Here is a 21959-nt window from a genome sequence, read left to right as displayed (position 1 = left end):
ACATGGGATGATTAAGGTCTGGACTTCATGGTTTCCTTACCATCGTGGACTGTGTTCCTTCAGGGCATTCTTTCCTGATGTGAGGATGCTGATAGGAAATCTTCAATGGTCCCTGTACCATGAAACTCAGTTCATTGCACCAGGGTAGCATTGACCTCCATTTGGTCCCCCACCTCTCCTTGTCTCTTACCCACTCTTCTCCCTTCTTCTCTATGCAGGTTTCACCCATCAGAGCTCTGTGTCCACCACCAGCAGTGAGTATTCGACTCATGTCTACATGCCTCAGTTCCTACACCAAGAGGAGCAGGAGCTGGCCCCTCCTCATAAACCCATTAAGTCCTCTTCATAAGCAAAAGATTAGGAGGGCAGAAATTATTTAAGTGCCCCTCTGCCCAGCTCAAGAGACCGACCCAGCTCAAGCCACACATGCAACAAACCCCATAAATAGTCTCCCCTCTTGCCATTTCTGCCAAGAGAGTGCTTTCTGCTTTCACTGATGAGGACTTCTCCTCAGCTCCTGGGAACTCCACAGTGGATCTTGGAACCTCAGGGACTCCATCCTCCCTCTCCAGCCCCACAAGTAAGTATCAGTCAATGACATCTCTATGAGAGCATACCTGATTAGTGTAAACATCTCTGCCATTTTCACTCAAATAAAGATGGAAAATCATAGTAAATCTAGTGATAGTGAGTGGACAAATTTGTTTTGGCCACCTACTGTGTACCAGACCCCAGGAATACAGTAAGAAAAAGAAAATCAATTGAAAACAACCTATGCCCTCAGTGAGCTTATATTCTTGTGATGATGATGATGGTGGTGGTAGTTATGATGGTAATGATGATGTGTTGAGTGGGATGATGATGATGGTGGTGGTGGCATTGTTTATGATGATGATGATGGTCATGCTGTTGATGATGGCTGTAGTAATGTCGATGATGATGGTGATGGTGATGAGGATGATGCTGGTGATGGTAGAGGAGGTTATGATGGTAATTATGATGTATTGAGTGTGATGATGATAGCGATGGTGTTGCTGTTTATAATGATGATAGTGGTGATCTTGATGATGGTGGTGGTGATGTTGATGACAATGATGATGGTGATGAGGATGATGCAGGTGATGGTGGTGGAGGTTGTGATGGTAATGATGTTATATTGAGTATGATGGTGATGATGATGGTGGTAGTGTTGCTGTTTATAATGATCATGATAATGATAGTGTTGATGTTGATGGTGGTGGTGATGTTGATGACAATGACGATGATGGTGATAAGGAGGATTCAGGTGATGGTGGTGGGGTTATGATGGTAATGATGATGTGTTGAGAGTGATGATGTTTGCGGTGGTCATGATGGGGATTATCATGGTGGCGATGATGATAATAATGATGGTGATGGTGACAATGATGGTGATGGTGATGATGATGATAATAAAGTTGACAGAAAATGTCAGACAGTATTGAGCAATAAATATTCACCAACAGCTATGCTCAGCATCTACTATTATATAATATACTTTTATAAAAATAAATTGTATTATGATAAGCAAGGGAGGCATGGAAAATATTTTGTCACTCAATTTAAATTCTGCATATATTGAAAGATAAGTCTATTGCAAACTCCTATTTTCTCTGCTTTGAACATAGTGTTTATTTCCCATTCCAGTTATAGCCGCTGGCCCTCTCCTGGTACCATTCACCCTCAACTTCACCATCACCAACCTGCAGTATGGGGAGGACATGGGTCACCCTGGCTCCAGGAAGTTCAACACCACAGAGAGGATCCTGCAGGGTCTGGTGAGAGCCCCACCCACTTTACTCCTGCCCCGTCCCAGATACATCATCTGTGCCAGGGCTATGGAAGAAGATCTTATCCATCTCACCCTTGCCCACAAAAGATGCAAGCCCTGCTCACTGAGGCCAGCCATGCCCACTGGTGCCTGCTCCCCCCACCTGACTTCTGCCCCACACACATGCACCTTAGCCCTCCTACTCACTTTCCTCTCCCTCCTCCACAGCTTGGTCCTATATTCAAGAACACCAGTGTTGGCCCTCTGTACTCTGGCTGCAGACTGACCTCTCTCAGGTGAGACCTTAGAAGATCCAGCCTGGCTGCCCCAATTGTTCCCACTCCAATAGATTTTGCACGGCTTCCTTGCTGCACCTTGTAGGGATATCCTCACCAAACGGGGAATTCAGGAGTCACTGGCTTCAGGACCAATGTGTTTCCTGATAGTAACACCCCCACACCTCACCTCAACAGGGAGAATCTGCATGGTCCATCATCAGGATTGAGCCTCTATCCTGATCATCCCTCTGAATTCCCTGCCCCTCCCTTTCATTTAGGTGTTAAATTCTGTCCCCAGAATTTCTCTCAAGACAATCATGCCTCATCCAAGTGCTTTCATCCCCATTTCCAGCTCTTCACTGGTCTCAAGTCTGGGCTTTCCTGTCCCCATGCTATGAGAATGCAGGTTTCACCTTGCACTTTTATAAGCATGGTTGTATCTGTGACTCTGCTCACAGTCCCAAGCAAACCAGTCCCAAGCAAACTCAGAGAATCTAAGTGTAGCTTCTCACCTCTTTCCCAGGTTTCTCATTTCCTCTGGTTCCTTACTGTCTTTCCATCAGCAGTCTCAAGACACAACCTGGGTAATCTTTTCATAATCATTCTCCCCACCTACCTTCCCCAGGTCCGAGAAGGATGGAGCAGCCACTGGAGTGGATGCCATCTGCACCCACCATCTTGACCCCAAAAGCCTTGGACTCAACAGAGAGCGGCTGTACTGGGAGCTGAGCCAACTGACCAATGGCATCAAAGAGCTGGGCCCCTACACCCTGGACAGTAACAGTCTCTATGTCAATGGTGAGCAGCTGTGATGTGGTTGGAGTCTTTTCCTTCTAGAGTCTGGGAAGAATCTAATCTCTGGCTTGAAGTCACACTCCCTGCCTGGCCATTGAATATTCTGTCATGTGCTGTACATGGAATGACTAAGTTCTGGACTTCACAGTTTCTTCATTGTCGTGAACTGTGTTCCCTCGGGGCGCTCTTCCCTGTTGTGAGGATACTGATAGGAATTCTTTAATGGCCCCAGTCCCGTGAAACTCATTGTCCCATGAAACTCTTTTAATTGCATCAGGATTGCCATGACCCTTATTGTGTCCCTCATATCTCCTTAACGCTTACCAAGTCTCCTCCCTCCTTCTCTACGCAGGTTTCACCCATCGGACCTCTGTGCCCACCACCAGCAGTGAGTATTCAACTCATGTCCACATGCCCCTGACCCTACATTAAGTGGAGCAGGAGCTGGCCCCTCCTCTTAAACCCATAAGTCCTCCTCTTGAGCAAAGGAGCTGGGAAGGCAGAAGTTATTGAAGCTCCCTTCCACCGCAGCTCCAAAGACAGGCCCAGCTCATGCCCACATGCAGCAGACTTCATAATAGTCTACCCTCTTGCCATTTCTGCCATGAGATTATTTTCTGCTTTCACTGATGAGGACTTTTTCTCAGCTCCTGGGACCTCCACAGTGGGCCTTGGAACCTCAGGGACTCCATCCTCCCTCCCAAGCCCCACAAGTAAGTACCAGTCAATGGCATCTCCCTTAGATTATGCCTGATGAGTGTGAACATCTGTGCCATTTTCACTCAAATGAAAATGAAAAATCATAGTAAATCTAGTGATACTGAGTGAACCAAAATAATTTATTAGCCACTTACAGTGTACCAGACCTTAGAGATACAAGGAAAACAAAACCAATAAAAGCACCTCTGCCCTCAGTGAGCTTGTATTCATGTGATGGTGATGGTGGTGGTGGTTATGATAGTAACAACGATATGTTGAGTGTGATGATGATTGATGATGATGGTGATGATGTTGATGATGATGGTGGTGATGTTACTGGCAATGATGATGATGAACAGAAGGATATTGTCAGTGATGGTTGTGAAGGTTATGACGGTAATGATGATGTGTGGAGTGTGATGATGATGATGATGGTGCTGCTTATGATGGTGAAAAAGATAGCAACAATCATGATGGCTAGCCATCATAAATATAACAGATAACATCAGACAATATTGAGCACTGAATACGCATGATTAGCTATGCTCAGCATCTAACTACTATTATATAACATACTTTCATAAAAATAAATTGTATTATTATAGGCAAGGGAGACATGGTAAATATTTTGTCTCTCAATTTAAATTTTGCACATGTTTAAAGATAAGTCTATTCTAAACCCCTATTTCTTGACTTTGAACATAGTGTTTATTTTCAATTCCCACTACAGCTGCTGGCCCTCTCCTGATGCCATTCACCCTCAACTTCACCATCACCAACCTGCAGTACGAGGAGGACATGCATCGCCCTGGCTCCAGGAAGTTCAACACCACGGAGAGGGTCCTGCAGAGTCTGGTTAGTGCCCTGCCCTCCTCACTCTGCCCAGCCCCAGATATCCAGTCCCTTCTACAACATCCATGCCAGGGTGATGAAAGAAGATAGCACCAACTTCACCCCTTCCCCCCAAGAGATGCAAGCCCCACCCACAGAGACCAGCCCTGCTCATTGATGCCTGCTCCACCCACCTCACATCTGCCCCTACACACACACACCTTAGCCCCATTACTCACCTCCCTCTCCCTCCTCTACAGCTTGGTCCTATGTTCAAGAACACCAGTGTCGGCCTTCTGTACTCTGGCTGCAGACTGACCTTGCTCAGGTGAGACTAGAAGAGCCAGCCTGGGTGCCCAACTTGTTCCCACTCTAAAAGACTTTGCACTGCTTCCTTGCTGCACTTCCTAGGGATATCCTCACCAAAAGGGGAATTCAGGAGTCATTGGCTTGAGGACCAGTTGTTTCCTGATAGTAACACCCCATGCCCCACCTCAACATGCAAAATCTTCATGGTTCATTATCAGGATTGAGACACTACCCTGATCACCCATCTGAATTCCCTCCTTTCCCTGACCCTCCCTTTCATTTAGGTGTTAAATTCTGTCCCCAGAATTTCTCTCAAGATAACCATGCCTCATCCACATACATTCATCAGCCTTTCAAGCTCATCACTAGTCTGAAGTCTGGGTTCTCCTGTTCCCATGCCATGAGAATGCAGATTTCACCTTGCACTTTTATAAAAATTATTATATCCATGACTCTGCTTGCAGTCCCAACCAAGATAGTTGTCTGTGTACTCAGATAATCTAAGTGTGGCTTCTCACCTCTTTCCCAGGTTTCTCATTTCCTCTGGTTCCTTGATATGTTTCCCTCAGCAATCTCAAGACAAGTTCTAGGCAATCTTTTCATTGTCATTTCCCCTCCTACCTTCCTCAGGTCCGAGAAGGATGGAGCAGCCACTGGAGTGGATGCCATCTGCACCCACCGTCTTGACCCCAAAAGCCCTGGAGTGGACAGGGAGCAGCTGTACTGGGAGCTGAGCCAGCTGACCAATGGCATCAAAGAGCTGGGCCCCTACACCCTGGACAGAAACAGCCTGTATGTCAATGGTGAGCAGCTGTGATGTGGTAGGAGTCTCTTCCTCCTGGCTGTGCAACCTCTAATTTCTGGCTTGGGGGCACACTCCCTGCCTGGCCATTGAAAATTCTGTCATATGCTCTACATGGGATGACGAAGTTCTGGACTTCATGGTTTCTTCATTATCATGAGAGGCATTCCCTCTGGGCACTCTTCCCGTTGTGAGGATGCTGATAGGAAATCTTTAATGACCCCTGTCCCATGAAACTCATTTAATTGCACCAGGGTAGTCCTGAACTCTATTGCGTCCCCCACATCTCCTTAACCCTTCCTTACCCAGTCTCCTCCCTCCTTCTCTATTCAGGTTTCACCCATCGGACCCCTGTGCCCACCACCAGCAGTGAGTATTCAACTCATGTCCAGATGCCCCTGATCCTACATCAAATGGAGCAAGGGCTGGCCCCTCCTCTTAAACCCATAAGTCCTCCTCTTGAGCAAATGAGCTGGGAAGGCAGAAGTTACTCAAGCTCCCCTCTTCCCCAGCTCCAAAGACAGACCCAGCTCAAGCCCACATACAGCAGACCTTGTAATAGTCTATCTTCTTGCCATTTCTGCCATGAGAGTGCTTTCTGCTTTCACTGATGAGGACTTTTTCTCAGCTCCTGGGACCTCCACAGTGGACCTTGGGTCAGGGACTCCATCCTCCCTCCCCAGCCCCACAAGTAAGTACCAGCCAATGGTATCTGTATTAGATCATGCCTGATGAATGCAAACATCTGTGCCATTTTAAGTCAAATGAAAATGGAAGATCATAATAAATCTAGTGATACTGAGTGAACCAAAAAAATGTATTGGCCACCTACAGTGTACCAGACCCTAGGGATATAGCAAGGAAAACAGAACCAAAAAAAAATCTCTGCCCTCAGTGAGCTTGCGTTCACGTGATGATATGATGGTGGTGGTGGTGGTGGTAACAGTAATAATGACATATTGAGTGTGACGATAATTTATGATTATGGTGTTGCTGTTGATGATGGTGGTGATGATGGTACTGACAATGATGATGACGGACATGAGGATGTTGTCAGTGATGGTTGTGAAGGTTATGATGGTAATGATGTGTTGAGTTGATGATGATGATGATGATGATGGTGGTGGTGCTGTTTATGATGGTGACCATGGTACTGATGATGTTGATGATGGTAGTGGTGACACTGATGACAATAACAATGATGGTGATGAGGATGATGCCAGTGATGGTCATGTGGTTATTATGACAATGATGATGTGTTGAGTGTGGTGATGATTATGTTTGTGGTGGTCATGATGGGGATTATCATGGTGATGATGATAATAATGATGGTGATGGTGACAATGATAGCAACAACGATTATGGCCATAATAAAGAAAGCAGATAACATCAGACAATATTGAGCACTGAATATGCACAACTAGCTATGCTCAGCATCTAACTACTATTATATAATATATTTTTATAAAAATAAATTGTATTATTATAGGCAATGGAGACATAAATATTTTTCTCTCAATTTAAATTTTGCATATGTTTAAAGATAAGTCTATTCCAAACCCCTATTTTCTCTACTTTGAACATAGTATTTGTTTTCAATTCCCACTACAGATGCTGGCCCTCTCCTTGTGCTGTTCACCCTCAACTTCACCATCACCAACCTGCAGTACGAGGAGGACATGCATCGCCCTGGCTCCAGGAAGTTCAACACCACGGAGAGGGTCCTGCAGAGTCTGGTTAGTGCCCTGCCCTCCTCACTCTGCCAGCCCCAGATATCCAGTCCCTTCTACATCATAGATGCCAAGGTGATGAAAGAAGATAGCACCAACCTCACCCCTGCCCCTGAGAGATTCAAGCCCCACCCACAGAGACCAGCCCTGCTCATTGGTGCCTACTCCGCCCACCTCACATCTGCCCCTAACACACACACACCTTAGCCCTCCTACTCACCTCTCTCTCCCTCCTCCACAGCTTGGTCCCATGTTCAGGAATACCAGTGTCAGCCCTCTGTACTCTGGCTGCAGACTGACCTTGCTCAGGTAAGACTTTAGAAGAGCCAGCCTGGCTGCCCAATTGTTCTCACTCCAAAAGACTTTGCACTGTCTCCTTGCTGCACTTCCTAGGGATATCCTCACCAAAAAGGGAATTCAGGAGTCACTGGCTTGAGAACCAATTGTTTCCTGATAGTAACACCGCCATCCCCCACCTCAACAGGCAGAATTTTCATGATCCATCATCAGGATTGAGGCACTACCCTGATCACTCCTCTGAATTCCCTCCTTTGCCTGCCCCTCCCTTTCATTTAGTGTTAAATTCTGTCCCCAGGACTGCTCTTAAGACAATCACACCTCATCCACATACATCCATCCCCCTTTCAAGCTCTTCACTAGTCTGAAGTCTGGGTTCTCCTGTCCCCATGCCATGAGAATGCAGATTTCACCTTGCACTTTGATAAAAATTATTATATCCACGACTCTGCTTGCAGTCCCAACCAAGATAGTGGTCTATGTACTCAGATAATCTAAGTGCGGATTCTCACCTCTTTCCCAGATTTCTCATTTCCTCTGGTTCCTTGATATATTTCCCTCAGCAATCTCAAGACAACTCCTAGGTAATCTTTTCATTGTCATTCCCCCTCCTACCTTCCTCAGGTCCGAGAAGGATGGAGCAGCCACTGGAGTGGATGCCATCTGCACCCACCGTCTTGACCCCAAAAGCCCTGGAGTGGACAGGGAGCAGCTGTACTGGGAGCTGAGCCAGCTGACCAATGGCATCAAAGAGCTGGGCCCCTACACCCTGGACAGAAACAGTCTCTATGTCAATGGTGAGCCACTGTAAAATGGTAGAAATCTCCTCCTCCTTGCTGGGCAACCTCTAATCTCTGGCTTGGGGGCACATTCCCTGCCTGGCCATGGAAAATTTTGTCATGTGCTCTACATGGGGTGACTAAGCTCTGGACTTCATGGTTTCTTTGTCATCATGAACTGCATTCCCTCAGGGCACTCTTCCCTTTTGGGAGAATGCTGATAGGAAATCTTTAATGGCCCCTGTCCCATGAAACTCATTTAATTGCACCAGGGTAGCCCTGAACCCTATTGCATCTCCCACATCTCCTTAAATCTTACCCAGTCTTCTCCCTCCTTCTCTATGCAGGTTTCACCCATCAGACCTCTGTGCCCACCACCAGCAGTGAGTATTCAACTCATGTCCCCATGCCCCTGATCTTACATTAAGTGGAGCAGGAGCTGGCCCCTCCTCTTAAGCCCATAAGACCTCCTCTTGAGCAAAGGAGCTGGGAAGGCAGAAGTTACTCAAGCTCCACTCTGCCCAAGCTCCAAAGACAGACATAGCTCAAGCCCACATGCAGCAGACCTTATAATAGTCTACCCTCTTGCCATTTCTGCCATGAGAGTGCTTTCCACTTTCACTGATGAGGACTTTTTCTCAGCTCCTGGGACCTCCACAGTGGACCTTGGAACCTCAGGGACTCCATCCTCCCTCCCCAGCCCTACATGTAAGTACCAGTCAGTGACATGTCTACTGGGTCATGCCTGATGAATGTGAACATCTGTGCCATTTTCACTCAAATGAAGATGGAAAATCATAGTAAACCTAGTGATACTGAGTGAACCAAAAAAATTTATTGGCCACCTACAGTGTACCAGACCCTAGGGATACAGCAAAGAAAATAAAACCAATAAAAAAATCTCTGCCCTCAGTGAGCTTGTGTTCATGTGATGATGATGGTGGTGGTGGTAGTTATGATAGTAATAATGACATGTTGAGTGGGATGATGTTGATGATGGTGATGCTGTTGATGATGGTGACGCTGTTGATGATGGTGGTGGTGATATTATGGATGATGATGTTAATGGACTTGAGGATGTTGCCAGTGATGGTTGGGAAGGTTATGATGATAATGATGATGTGTTAAGTGTGATGATGATGATAATAGTGGTGATGCTGTTTATGATGGTGACCATGGTACTGATGATATTGATGTTGGTAGTGGTTATGTTGATGACAATGACAATGATGTTGACGAGGATGATGCCAGTGATGGTTGTGGGGTTATGATGATAATGATGATGTGTTGAGTGTGGTGATGATAATGTTTGTGGTGGTTGTGATGGGGATTATTATGGCAGTGATGATCATTAATAATAATAGTGATGGTGACAATGATAGCAAGGATGATGATGGCAATAAAGATAATAGATAACATCGGACAATATTGAGCACTGAATATGCACCAGGAGCAGTGCTCAGCAACTAAATACTGTTATAGAATGTATTTTTGTAAAAATAAATTGTATTGTTATAGGCAAGGGAAGCATGGTAAATATTTTGTCACTCAATTTAAATTCTGCATATGTTTAAAGATAAGTCTATTGCAAACTCCTGTTTTCTCTACTTTGAACATAGTGTTTGTTTCCCACTTCCACTGCAGCCGCTGGCCCTCTCCTGGTGCCATTCACCCTCAACTTCACCATCACCAACCTGCAGTATGAGGAGGACATGCATCACCCAGGCTCCAAGAAGTTCAACACCACGGAGAGGGTCCTGCAGGGTCTGGTTAGTGCCCCACCCTCCTCACTCTGCCCCACCTCAGACAGTCAGTACCTCCTACATCATCCATGCCAGGCAATGGAAGAAGATCACACCCACCTCACCCTTGCCCCAAGAGATGCAAGCCATGCCCATTGAAGCCAGCCCCGCTCACTGATGCCTGCTCTGCCCACCTGACTTCTGCCCTACACACCCACACACACAACTTAGCCATCCTACTCATCTCCTTCTCTCTCCTCCACAGCTTGGTCCCGTGTTCAAGAACACCAGTGTCGGCCTTCTTTACTCTGGCTGCAGACTGACCTTGCTCAGGTGAGACCTTAGAAGATCAAGCCTGGCTGCCCCACTTGCTCTCACTCCAATAGACTTTGCACCTCTTCCTTGCTGCACTTCCTAGGGATATCCTCACGAAAGGTGGAATTCAGGAGTCACTGGCTTCATGACCAATGTGTTTTCTGATAGTAACTCCCCCACACCCCACCTCAACAGGGAGAATCTGCATGGCCTATCATCAGGATTGAGCCTCTACCCTGATCATCCCTCTGAATTCCCTCCTGTCCCTGCACCTGCCTTTCCTTTAGGTCTTAAATTCTGTCCCCAGGATTTCTCTCAAGATGATCGTGCCTCATCCACAGGCTTTCATCCCCATTTCCAGCTCTTCGTTGGTCTCAAATCTGGCGTCTCTGTCCCCATGCCATGAGAATGCAGGTTTTAACTTGCACTTTTTTATTTTATTTTATTTTATTTTATTTTATTTTATTTTATCTTATTATTATTTCATGTTGAAACGTGGTCTCACTGCACACCAGGCTGGTCTCAGCTCACTGCAACCTCCGCCTTCCATGTTCAAGTGATTCTCCTGCCTCAGCCTCCCGAGTAGCTGGGATTACAGGCACTCGCCACTATACCCAGCTAAGTTTTATATTTTTTGTAGAGACAGGGTTTCACCATGTTGACCAGGCTAGTCTTGAACTCCTGACGTCAAGTGATCTGCCTGCCTTGGCCTCCCAAAGTGCTGGGATTACAGACATGAGGCACTGTGCCAAGTCACTTTGCACTTTTTTAAAAATTCTTGTATTCATTACCCTGCTTGCAGTTCAAAGCAATCCAGTAGTCGGTGCATTCAGAGAATCTAAGTGTGATTTCTCACCTCTTTCCCAGGCTTCTCATTTCATTTGGTTCCTTGCTGTCCTCTCCTCAGCAATCTGAAAACCCTTCCTAGTTAATCTTTTGATTGCATTCCTTCCACCTACCTTCCCCAGACCTGAGAAGAATGGGGCAGCCACTGGAATGGATGCCATCTGCACCCACCGTCTTGACCCCAAAAGCCCTGGACTCAACAGAGAGCAGCTGTACTGGGAGCTGAGCCAGCTGACCAATGGCATCAAAGAGCTGGGCCTCTACACCCTGGACAGGAACAGTCTCTATGTCAATGGTGAGCAGATGTGTTGTGGTTGGAGCCTCTTCCTCCCTACTGGGCAGACTCTAATCTCTGGCTTGGGGGCCCACTCTCTGCCTGGCCATTGAAAATTCTGTTATGTGCTCTACATGGGATGACTAAGTTCTGGACTTCGTGGTTTCTTGGTCATCGTGAACTGCATTCCCTCAGGGCATTCTTCTCTGTTGTGAGGATGCTGATAGGAAATCTTTAATGGTCCCTGTCCCATGGCACCAGGATAGCCATGATCCCTATTGCATCCCCCACATCTCCTTAATCCTTACACAATTTCCTCCCTCCTTCTCTATGCAGGTTTCACCCATCGGAGCTCTGTGGCCCCCACCAGCAGTGAGTATTCAACTCATGTCCATATGCCCCTGATTCTACACCAAGCAAAGCAGGAGCTCCTCATAAACCCATAAGTCATCCTCATGAGCAAAGAAGCTTGGAGGGCTGAAGTTATTGAAGCTCCCCTCTGCCCCAGCTCCAAAGACAGACCCAGCTCAAGCCCACATGCAGCAAACCTCATAATAGTCCCCTCTCTTGCCATTTCTGCCATGAGAGTGCTTTCTGCTTTCACTGATGAGGACTTTTCCTCAGCTCCTGGGACCTCCACAGTGGACCTTGAGACCTCAGGGACTCCATCCTCCCTCCCCAGCCCCACAAGTAAGTACCAGTCAATGACATCTCTATTACAGCATGCCTGATGAGTGTGAACATCTCTGCCATTTTCACTCAAATAAAGGTGGAAAATTATAGTAAATCTGGTAATAGTGAGTGAACCAAAAATATTTGTTGGCCACCTACTGTGTACCAGACCCAAGGGATACAGCAAGGAAAACAAAACCAATAAAAATGTCTCTGCCCTCAGTGAGCTTTTTTATTCATGTGATGATGATAGTGGTGGTGATGCTAGTCGTTGATGGTGATCATGATCATGATGGTAATGCTGTTGATGGTGGTAGTTGTGCTGTTGATGATGATGATGATAGTGATACTGTTGATGATAATGGTGTTGATGTTGCCGACCATGAAGATGATGGATATGAGGATGATGTCAGTGACGGTTATGATGTTAGTGATGATGATGGTGGTGGTGGTGGTGCTGTTTATGATGATGATGATGAAACTGGTGATGTTGATGACAATAACAATGATGGTGATGAGGATGATGCCAGAGATGGTCATGGGGTTATGATGATAGTAGTGATGTCTTGAGTGTGGTGATGATGATGTTTGTGGTGGTCATGGTGGGGATTATTATGGTGGTGGTGATAATAATAACGATTGTGATTGTGACAATGATAGCAATGACAATGATGGCAATAATAAAGATAACAGGTAACATCAGACAATATTGAGCACTGAATATGAACCAAGAGCTATGCTCAGCATCTAACTACTATTTTATATAATATCCTTTAAAAATATATTCTGTCATTGAAGGCAAGGGAGGCATGGTAAATATTTATTTTGTCAGTCAATTTAAATACTGCCTATATTTAAAGATAAATATATTGCAAACTCCTATTTTCTCTCCTTTGACATAGTATTTATTTCCCCCTCCCACTACAGCAGCTGTTCCTCTCCTGGTGCCGTTCACCCTCAACTTCACCATCACCAATCTGCAGTATGGGGAGGACATGCGTCACCCTGGCTCCAGGAAGTTCAACACCACAGAGAGGGTCCTGCAGGGTCTGGTTAGTGCCCCGCCCTCCTCACTCTGCCCTGACCCAGATACTCAGTGCCTCCTACAACAAGCAAGCCAGGGTAATGGGAGAAGAAGGTACCCACTGAGGCCAGCCATGCCCACTGAAGCTAGCCTCACCCACTAGGCCCTGCCTCACTCACCTTATTTCTGCACCCACACACAGGAACCTTAGCCCTCCTACTCACCTCTCTCTCCCTCTTCCACAGCTTGGTCCCTTGTTCAAGAACTCCAGTGTCGGCCCTCTGTACTCTGGCTGCAGACTGACCTCTCTCAGGTGAGGCTAGAATAGCCAGCCTGGCTGCCCCAATTATTCTCACCCCAATAGACTTTGCACATCTTCCTTTATACACTTCCTAGGGATATCCTCACCAAAGGCGGGATTCAGGAATCACTGGATTCAGGACCAGTGCGTCTCCTGATAGTAACACCCCCACACCCCACCTCAACAGAGAGAATCTGCATTGTCCATCATCAGGATTGAGCCCCTACCCTGGTCCTCTGAATTCCCTCCTTTCCCTGCCCCTCCCTTTCATTTAGGTATTAAATTTTGTCCCCAGGGTTTCTCTCAAGACAATCATGCCTCATTTCCAGCTCTTCACTGGCCTCAAGTCTGGGATCTCCTGTCCCATGCCATAACAACGCAGGATTCATCTTGCACTTTTTTTTTTTTGAGACAGAGTTTCACTCTTGTTGCCCAGGCTGGAGTGCAATTGCACAATCTCGGCTCACCACAACCTCTGCCTCCCAGGTTTAAGCGATTCTCCTGCCTCAGCCTCCCGAGTAGCTGGGATTACGGGCATGGGCCACCACACCCGGCTAATTTTGTATTTTTAGTAGAGACAGGGTTTCTCCATGTTGGTCAGGCTGGTCTTGAACTCCTGACCGCAGGTGATCCACCTGCCTCGACCTCCCAAAGTGCTGGGATTACAGGCGTGAGCCACCGCACCCAGCCTCACCTTGCACTTTTATCAAAACTGTTGTATTCATGACTCTGCTCACAGTCCCTAACAAGCCAGTAGTCTGTGCACTCAGGGAATCTAAGTGTGGCTTCTCACCTCTTTCCCAGGTTTCTCATTTCCTCTGGTCCCTTGCCGTCCTTCTCTCAGCAATCTCAAGACCTGTCCTAGGTAATCTTTTCATTGTCATTCTCCCCACCTACCTTCCCCAGGTCTGAGAAGGATGGGGCAGCCACTGGAGTGGATGCCATCTGCACCCACCACCTTAACCCTCAAAGCCCTGGACTGGACAGGGAGCAGCTGTACTGGGAGCTGAGCCAGATGACCAATGGCATCAAAGAGCTGGGCCCCTACACCCTGGACCAGAACAGTCTCTATGTCAATGGTGAGCAGATGTGATGTGGCTGAAGTCTCTTCCTCCTTGCTGAGCAGCCTCTAATCTCTAACTAGAGGTCACACTTCCTGCCTGGCAATTGAAAATTCTGTCATGTGTTTTACATGGGATGACTAAGGTCTGGACTTCATAGTTTCTTTATCACCGTGGACTGTGTTCCCTCAGGGCATTCTTTGCTGATGTGAGGATGCTGATAGGAAATCTTCAAATGCCCCGTACCATGAAATTCATTCCTTTGCACCAGGGTAGCCTTGACCCTATTTGGTTGCCAATATCTCCTTAACCCTTACACACTCTCCTGCCCCCTTCTCTATGCAGGTTTCACCCATCGGAGCTCTGGGCCCACCACCAGCAGTGAGTATTCAACTCCTGTCCACATGCCCCTGATTCTACACCAAGCCGAACAGGAGCTACCCCTCCTCATAAACCCATAGGTCCTCTTTTTCACCAAAGGAGATAGGAGGGCAGCATTTACTCAAGCTCTGCTCTGCCCCAGCTCCAAAGACTGACCCATCTCTAGCCACACAAGCAGCAGACCCCATAGTCTCCCCTCTTGCCATTTCTGTCATGAGAGTGCTTCCTGCTTTCACTGATGAGGACTTTTTCTCAGCTCCTTGGACTTCCACAGTGGACCTTGAAACCTCAGGGACTCCATCCCCCGTCCCCAGCCCCACAAGTAAGTACCAGTCAATGGCATCTCTGTTAGAGCATGCCTGATGTAAACATCTGTGCCATTTTCATTCAAATAAAGATAGAAAATCAGAGTAAGTCTAGTGATAGTGAGTGAACGAAAAAAATTAATTGGCCACATACAGTGTACCAGACCCTAGGGATACAGCAAGGAAAATAAAACCAGTAAAAACATCTCTGCCCTCAGTGAGCTTCTGTTTATGTGATGATGATGATGATGGTGGTGGTGGTGGTTGTGGTTATGATATTAATCATGATATGTTGAGTGGGATGATGATGATGGTGGTGGTGCTGTTTATGACCATTATGATGACGATGATGATAGTGACGCTGTTGGTGATAATGGTGGTGGTGGTGCTGACCATGGTGATGATGGACATGAGAATGTCAGTGACAGTTATGATGTTCATGATGATGTGTTGAGTGTGATGATGATGATGGTGATGGTGGTTCTGTTTATTTATTTTTATTTTTTATTTTTTGGGGTGCTCTTTATGATGGTGATGATGAGACTGGTGATGTTGATGAAAATGACAATGATGGTGATGAGGATGATGCCAGTGATGGTCGTGGGGTTATGATGATAATGATGATGTGTTGAGTGTGGTGATGATGATGTTTGTGGTGGTCATGCTTGGGATTATTATGGTGGTGGTGATGATAATAATAATGGTGATGGTGACAATGATAACAACAATGATGATGGCAATAAAAAAGATAACAGATAACATCAGACAATAGTAAGCTCTGAATATGCACCAAGAGCTACACTCAGCATCTAACTACTATTATAAAACATCCTTTAAAAAATAAATTATGTTGGGCTGGGTGTGGTGGCTCACATCTATAAGCTCAGCACTTTGGGAGGCCAAGGTGGGCGGACCACGAGGTCAAGAGATCAAGACCATCCTGGCCAACATGGCAAAACCCTGTCTCTACTAAAAATACAAAAATTAGCCGGGCGTGGTGGTGCACACCTGTAGTCCCAGCTACTTGGGAGGCTGAGGCAGGAGAATCGTTTGAACCCAGGAGGTGGAGATTGCAATGAGCCGAGATCGCGCCACTGCACTCTAGCCTGATGACAGAGCGAGACTCTATCTAAAAAATAAATAAATAAATTCTGTCATTATAGGGAAGAGATGCACGGTAAATATTTATTTAGTCATTCATTTTAAATGTTGCACATGTTTAAAGATAAGTCTGTTGCAAACTCCTATTTTCTCCACTTTGAACATAGTGTTTATTTCCCCCTCCCGCTACAGCTGCTGGCCCTCTCCTGGTGCCATTCACCCTCAACTTCACCATCACCAACCTGCAGTATGAGGAGGACATGCACCACCCTGGATCTAGGAAGTTCAACAGCACAGAGAGGGTCCTGCAGGGTCTGGTTAGTACCCTGCCCTCTTCACTCTCCCCTGCCCCAGATACCGAGCCCCTCGTACAACATCCATGCCAGGGCAATGGAAGAATATCGCACCCACCTTGCCCTCATCCCCAGAGATGTAAGCCTCAGCCACTGAGGCCAGCCACGCCCACTGGTGCCTGCCCCACCCACCTCACTTTTGTCCCCACACAGGGACCTTAGGCCTCCTACTCATCTCTCTCTCCCTCTTCCACAGCTCGGTCCCTTGTTCAAGAACTCCAGTGTCGGCCCTCTGTACTCTGGCTGCAGACTGACCTCTCTCAGGTGAGGCTAGAATAGCCAGCCTGGCTGCCCTAATTATTCTCACCCCAATAGACTTTGCACATTTTCCTTTATACACTTCCTAGGGATATCCTCACCAAAGGTGGAATTCAGGAGTCACTGGCTTCAGGACCAGTGTGTTTCCTGATAGTAACAACCCCACACCTCACCTCAACAGAGAGAATCTGCATGGTCCATCATCAGGATTGAGCTCCTACCCTGATCATTCTTCTGAATTCCCTCCTTTCCCTCCATCTCCCTTTCGTTTAGGTGTTAAATTCTGTCCCCAGGATTTCTCTCAAGACAATCATGCCTCATCCACGTGCTTTCATCCCCATTTCAAGGTCTTCACTGGTCTCAAGTCTGGGCTCTTTTTTCTCATGAGAATGCAAGTTTCACCCTTGCACTTTTATGAGAATTGTTGTATCCATGACTCTACTCACGGTCCCAAGCAAGCTGGTAGTCTGTGCATTCAGAGAATCTAAGTGTGGCTTCTCACCTCTTTCCCAGGTTTCTCATTTTCTCTTCTCCTTTGCTGTCCTTCCATCAGCAATCTCAAGACCTGTCCTAGGTAATCTTTTCATTGTCATTCCCCCAACCTCCTTTCCCCAGGCCCAAGAAGGATGGGGCAGCAACTGGAATGGATGCTGTCTGCCTCTACCACCCTAATCCCAAAAGACCTGGGCTGGACAGAGAGCAGCTGTACCAGGAGCTGAGCCAGCTGACCCACAGCATCACTGAGCTGGGCCCCTACACCCTGGACAGGGACAGTCTCTATGTCAATGGTGAGCAGCTGTGATGTGGTTGGAGGCTCTTCCTCTCTGATGGGCAACCTCTACTCCCTGGCTTGAGGTCACAATCACTGCCTGGCCATTGAAAGCTTGACCATGTTGTCTATATTTGATAATTGACGTCAGAATGTCATGATTTCTTCTTTATGTTGGAGACTGGGTCTACCCTCAGGGTTTTCTTCCTTGATGTGAGGGTCCTGATAGAAAACCTCCAGCAGCCCCGGTTCCATTTCACCAGGGTAGCTCTGACCCCTATTTTGTTATCCACCTCTATCTTAACCTTACTCACGTTACTCCCTCTTTCTGTGCAGGTTTCACCCATCAGAACTCTGTGCCCACCACCAGTAGTGAGTATTCAACTGATAATCTCATGCCCCTGATTCTACACAAAGAAGAGCAGGAGCTGACCCTCCTCCTTATAAATCCATAGCTCCTCTTCTTAAGAGAAGGAGCCGGGAAGGCAGAAGTGATTCATCCTCCCTTCTGCCCCAGCTACAAACTGATCTAGGTCAAGCCCCATATACATCAAGTTTCATAATAGTCTTACCTGCTGGCATTTCTGCCATGAGGGTACTTGCTTCTTTCACTGATGAGAGCTTCTTCTCAGCTCCTGGGACCTCCACAGTGTACCAGGCAACCACTGGGACTCCATCCTCCCTCCCCGGCCACACAGGTGAGCACCAGTCAGTCAATGATACCAGTCGATGGTGAGTGTCTGCATCTCTGTCATTTTCATGCAAATTAAGATTAAAATCATAGCAAATCAAATCTAGTGTTGCTGATGCAACCGACACACTTCATTGAGCACCTGCTCCATGCCAGGCCCATGGAATATGGCAGGGAATACAAAAGAGATAAAAATGTCTTCCTTCAGAGAGCTTATATTCTTGTGATGATGAGGATGATAAAGGTGATGGTGATGATGGTTGTGGTGATGGAGATCATGATGATATGATGGAGATGACTATAAAGATGGTGATGCTGCTGATGATGTTGGTGATGGTCATGATGATTGTGGAGATGGTGATGAAGATGATGGTGATAATGGTGGTGCTGGTTATAACAGGAATGATGATGTGATGGTGGTGATGTGATGATTGTGGTGATAGTGGTGATGTTTGAGATGATTGTGGTGATGATTACGAGAATAATGATGATGATGATGATGATGATTGTGTTGGTGGTTATCCTGGTAATGATAATATTGTGATGGTGCTGGTGGTAGTGAGGCTGATTATGATCACTGTGGTGGTGATGGTGATGAGGATACTGGTAGTGGTGGGGCTGATGTTGATGGTGATGAAAGTGTTGATTTCCATGGTAACAACTATGGTTATGTTGCTGACGAAGGTGGCAATAACAGAGGTAAAAAATAACATCTGACATTATTGAGCACTGAATCCACACCAAGCGCTATGTTCAGCATCTAATTACAATTATGTAATACGCTTCTTTATGAAAAACTTCTGTCATTGTAGTCAAGAGAGGCATGAAAATCTTTTATTTTTCATTCACATTAAATGCTGTAGAATACGTTTAAAAATAAGTCTATTGCCGCCAGGTGCGGTAGCTCATTTCTGTAATCCCAGCACTTTGGGAGGCCGAGGCAAGCAGATCACAAGGTCAGGAAATCAAGATCATCCTGACTGACATGGCGAAACCCCATCTCTACTAAAAATACAAAAAATTAGCCAGGCATGCTGGTACGCGCCTGTATACCCAGCTACTCGGGAGGCTGAGGCAGGAGAATCACTTCAACCCAGGAAGCAGAGGTTGCAGTGTGCCAAAATTGCACCACTTCATTTCAGCCTGGGCTACAGAGTGAGACTTCTCTCAAAAAATAAAAAATAAATATATTGCAAACTGTTACATATTTCTCTACTTTTGAACATAGTGTTTATTTCCCAACCCCTTTACAGCCCCTGGCCCTCTCTTGATACCATTCACTCTCAACTTTACCATCACCAACCTGCATTATGAGGAAAACATGCAACATCCTGGTTCCAGGAAGTTCAACACCACGGAGAGGGTTCTGCAGGGTCTGGTAAGAGCTCCACCACCTTACCAGTCCCGCTTATATCACCCACGCCAGGGCCATGGAAGATCTCACCCACCACTCCTTGGCCCCAGAGATGCAAGCCCCGCCTACTGATGCCGGCCTCTCCTACCTCATGTCTGACTCATCCCTACACCTCAGCTCACCCACTTACCTTCCTATGCTTCCTCCACAGCTCACGCCCTTGTTCAAGAACACCAGTGTTGGCCCTCTATACTCTGGCTGCAGACTGACCTTGCTCAGGTGAGACCTTAGAATTTCCAGCTTGGCTTCCCCTGTTGTTCCCAGGCCCAAGGAGTTTGTTCAGCTTCCATCATTCCCTACAAGAGGATGGCCGCAGCACAGATAGAATTCAGGAGGCACTGGCTCCAGAACCAATTTGTGTCTTGATTCTACCACCTCCCACATCAACTGACAAATTCTTTGGAGTCCATCAGCAGGATTGAGCCCTTACCCTCATCACCTCTCTAAATTCCCTCCACCTCCCTTTCCTCCAGTTGTTAAACTCTGTTCCCAGAATTTCTCTCCAAACAAACATGCCTCATCTGCTTGCTTTCACCCCTAACTCCTGTTCTTTTCCTATCTCAGGACTGAGCTCTTCTTTCCCCATTGCTGTGAGAATGCAGGTTGCACCTTGTGATTTCATAAAAATCCTTGCATCCATGACTCTGCTCACAGTCCCAGGCTGGCAGGGAGTCGAAGCGCTCAGGGAATCAAAGTGTGGCTTCTCTCACTTCTGTACCAGGCTTCTCAATTCCTCTGGTGCCTTCCACCCAGCAAGCTTCAGGACCCCTCCCTAGGCAATCCATTTATTGCCATTCCCCAATCTTACCCTCCCCAGACCTGAGAAGCATGGGGCAGCCACTGGAGTGGACACCATCTGTACCCACCGTGTTGATCCCATCGGACCTGGACTAGACAGAGAGCGGCTATACTGGGAGCTGAGCCAGCTGACCAACAGCATCACAGAGCTGGGCCCCTACACCCTGGACAGGGACAGTCTCTATGTCAATGGTGAGCAGCCGTGATGTGATTGGAGGCTCTTCCTCCTAGCTAGGCAGACCCTACTCTCTGTCCTGAGGTCGCATGCCCTATCTGACCATTGGGGGTATGAGGATGTGCTCTATATGTGATGATTGATGTTTCAACTTCATAGTTTCATCTTCATCTTGCACGGATTTCACACTCAAGGTCTTCCTCCCCCATGTGAGGGTGCAGGTCAAGAATCACAATGACCATGCGTCATGAAACTTTCCTCATTGCACTAGGGTAACCCTGACCCCTATTTGGTCTGACCTCTCTTTAACCCTTACCCACTCTCCTACCTCCCTCTCTCTGCAGGCTTCAACCATCGGAGCTCTGTGCCAACCACCAGCAGTGAGTATTTTACTGATGTTCCAGTCCCCCCAATCCTACACAAAGCAGGGCAGGAGCTGACCTTACCTCTTATCCCCTTATGTCCTCTTCATGAGGGAAAAGGCTGGGAGGGCACAAATTATTCCCTTTCCCCTGTGCCCTAGCTCCATAAAGAGGCTCAGCTCAAACCTCAAATGCAGCAGGGCCCATAAGAGTCTTACCTGCTGGCATTTCCGCCATGAGGGTACTTGCTACTTTCACTGATGAGAGCTTCTTGTCAGCTCCTGGGACCTCCACAGTGCACCTGGCAACCTCTGGGACTCCATCCTCCCTGCCCGGCCACACAGGTGAGCACCAGTCAGTCAATGATACCAGTCGATGGTGAGTGTCTGCATCTCTGTCATTTTCATGCAAATTAAGATGAAAAATCATAGCAGATCAAATCTAGTGTTGCTGATGTAACCAACATACTTTATTGAGCACCTACTCTGTGCCACGCCCATGGAATATGGCAGGGAATACAAAGGAGATAAAAATGTCTTCCTTCAGGCCTGGTGCGGTGGCTCATGCCTGTAATCCCAGCACTTTGGGAGGCCGAGGTGGGCGGATCACGGGGTCAGGAGATCGAGACCATCCTGGCTAACACAGTGAAACCCTATCTCTACTAAAAATACAAAAAATTAGCCAGGCGAGGTGGCATGCGCCTGTAGTCCCAGCTACTTGAGAGGCTGAGGCAGCAGAATGGCATGAACCCTGGGGGGCGGAGCCTGCAGTTAGCCGAGATAGCGCCACTGCACTCCAGCCTGGGTGA

At 47.0% G+C, this 21959-nt stretch overlaps 1 protein-coding gene across 1 annotated transcript in view; it reads left to right on the top strand.

Annotated features, from left to right (window-relative positions):
• The window catches only part of MUC16 (mucin 16, cell surface associated), a 220729-nt gene that overhangs the window by 146930 nt on the left and 51840 nt on the right, over nt 1-21959 (top strand). Inside the window, exons 20-56 of the mRNA XM_058425754.1 lie at nt 219-254; nt 515-580; nt 1666-1796; nt 2018-2085; nt 2693-2865; nt 3215-3250; nt 3510-3575; nt 4292-4416; nt 4653-4720; nt 5332-5504; nt 5837-5872; nt 6132-6194; nt 7115-7239; nt 7475-7542; nt 8155-8327; nt 8657-8692; nt 8952-9017; nt 9954-10078; nt 10317-10384; nt 11335-11507; nt 11823-11858; nt 12111-12176; nt 13086-13210; nt 13428-13495; nt 14390-14562; nt 14890-14925; nt 15182-15247; nt 16524-16648; nt 16881-16948; nt 17558-17730; nt 18048-18083; nt 18344-18409; nt 19656-19780; nt 19968-20035; nt 20634-20806; nt 21134-21169; nt 21430-21495. Of these exons, the coding sequence (XP_058281737.1) occupies nt 219-254; nt 515-580; nt 1666-1796; nt 2018-2085; nt 2693-2865; nt 3215-3250; nt 3510-3575; nt 4292-4416; nt 4653-4720; nt 5332-5504; nt 5837-5872; nt 6132-6194; nt 7115-7239; nt 7475-7542; nt 8155-8327; nt 8657-8692; nt 8952-9017; nt 9954-10078; nt 10317-10384; nt 11335-11507; nt 11823-11858; nt 12111-12176; nt 13086-13210; nt 13428-13495; nt 14390-14562; nt 14890-14925; nt 15182-15247; nt 16524-16648; nt 16881-16948; nt 17558-17730; nt 18048-18083; nt 18344-18409; nt 19656-19780; nt 19968-20035; nt 20634-20806; nt 21134-21169; nt 21430-21495 (3381 nt within the window). The remainder of the gene's footprint in view (nt 1-218; nt 255-514; nt 581-1665; nt 1797-2017; nt 2086-2692; nt 2866-3214; nt 3251-3509; nt 3576-4291; nt 4417-4652; nt 4721-5331; nt 5505-5836; nt 5873-6131; nt 6195-7114; nt 7240-7474; nt 7543-8154; nt 8328-8656; nt 8693-8951; nt 9018-9953; nt 10079-10316; nt 10385-11334; nt 11508-11822; nt 11859-12110; nt 12177-13085; nt 13211-13427; nt 13496-14389; nt 14563-14889; nt 14926-15181; nt 15248-16523; nt 16649-16880; nt 16949-17557; nt 17731-18047; nt 18084-18343; nt 18410-19655; nt 19781-19967; nt 20036-20633; nt 20807-21133; nt 21170-21429; nt 21496-21959) is intronic.

The sequence above is a fragment of the Hylobates moloch genome, unplaced genomic scaffold (assembly GCF_009828535.3).
Source record: "Hylobates moloch isolate HMO894 unplaced genomic scaffold, HMol_V3 SCAFFOLD_12, whole genome shotgun sequence".
NCBI lineage: Eukaryota > Metazoa > Chordata > Mammalia > Primates > Hylobatidae > Hylobates > Hylobates moloch.
The sequence above is the reverse complement of the archived record's forward strand: the minus strand, read 5'-3'. Positions and strand labels throughout refer to the sequence as shown.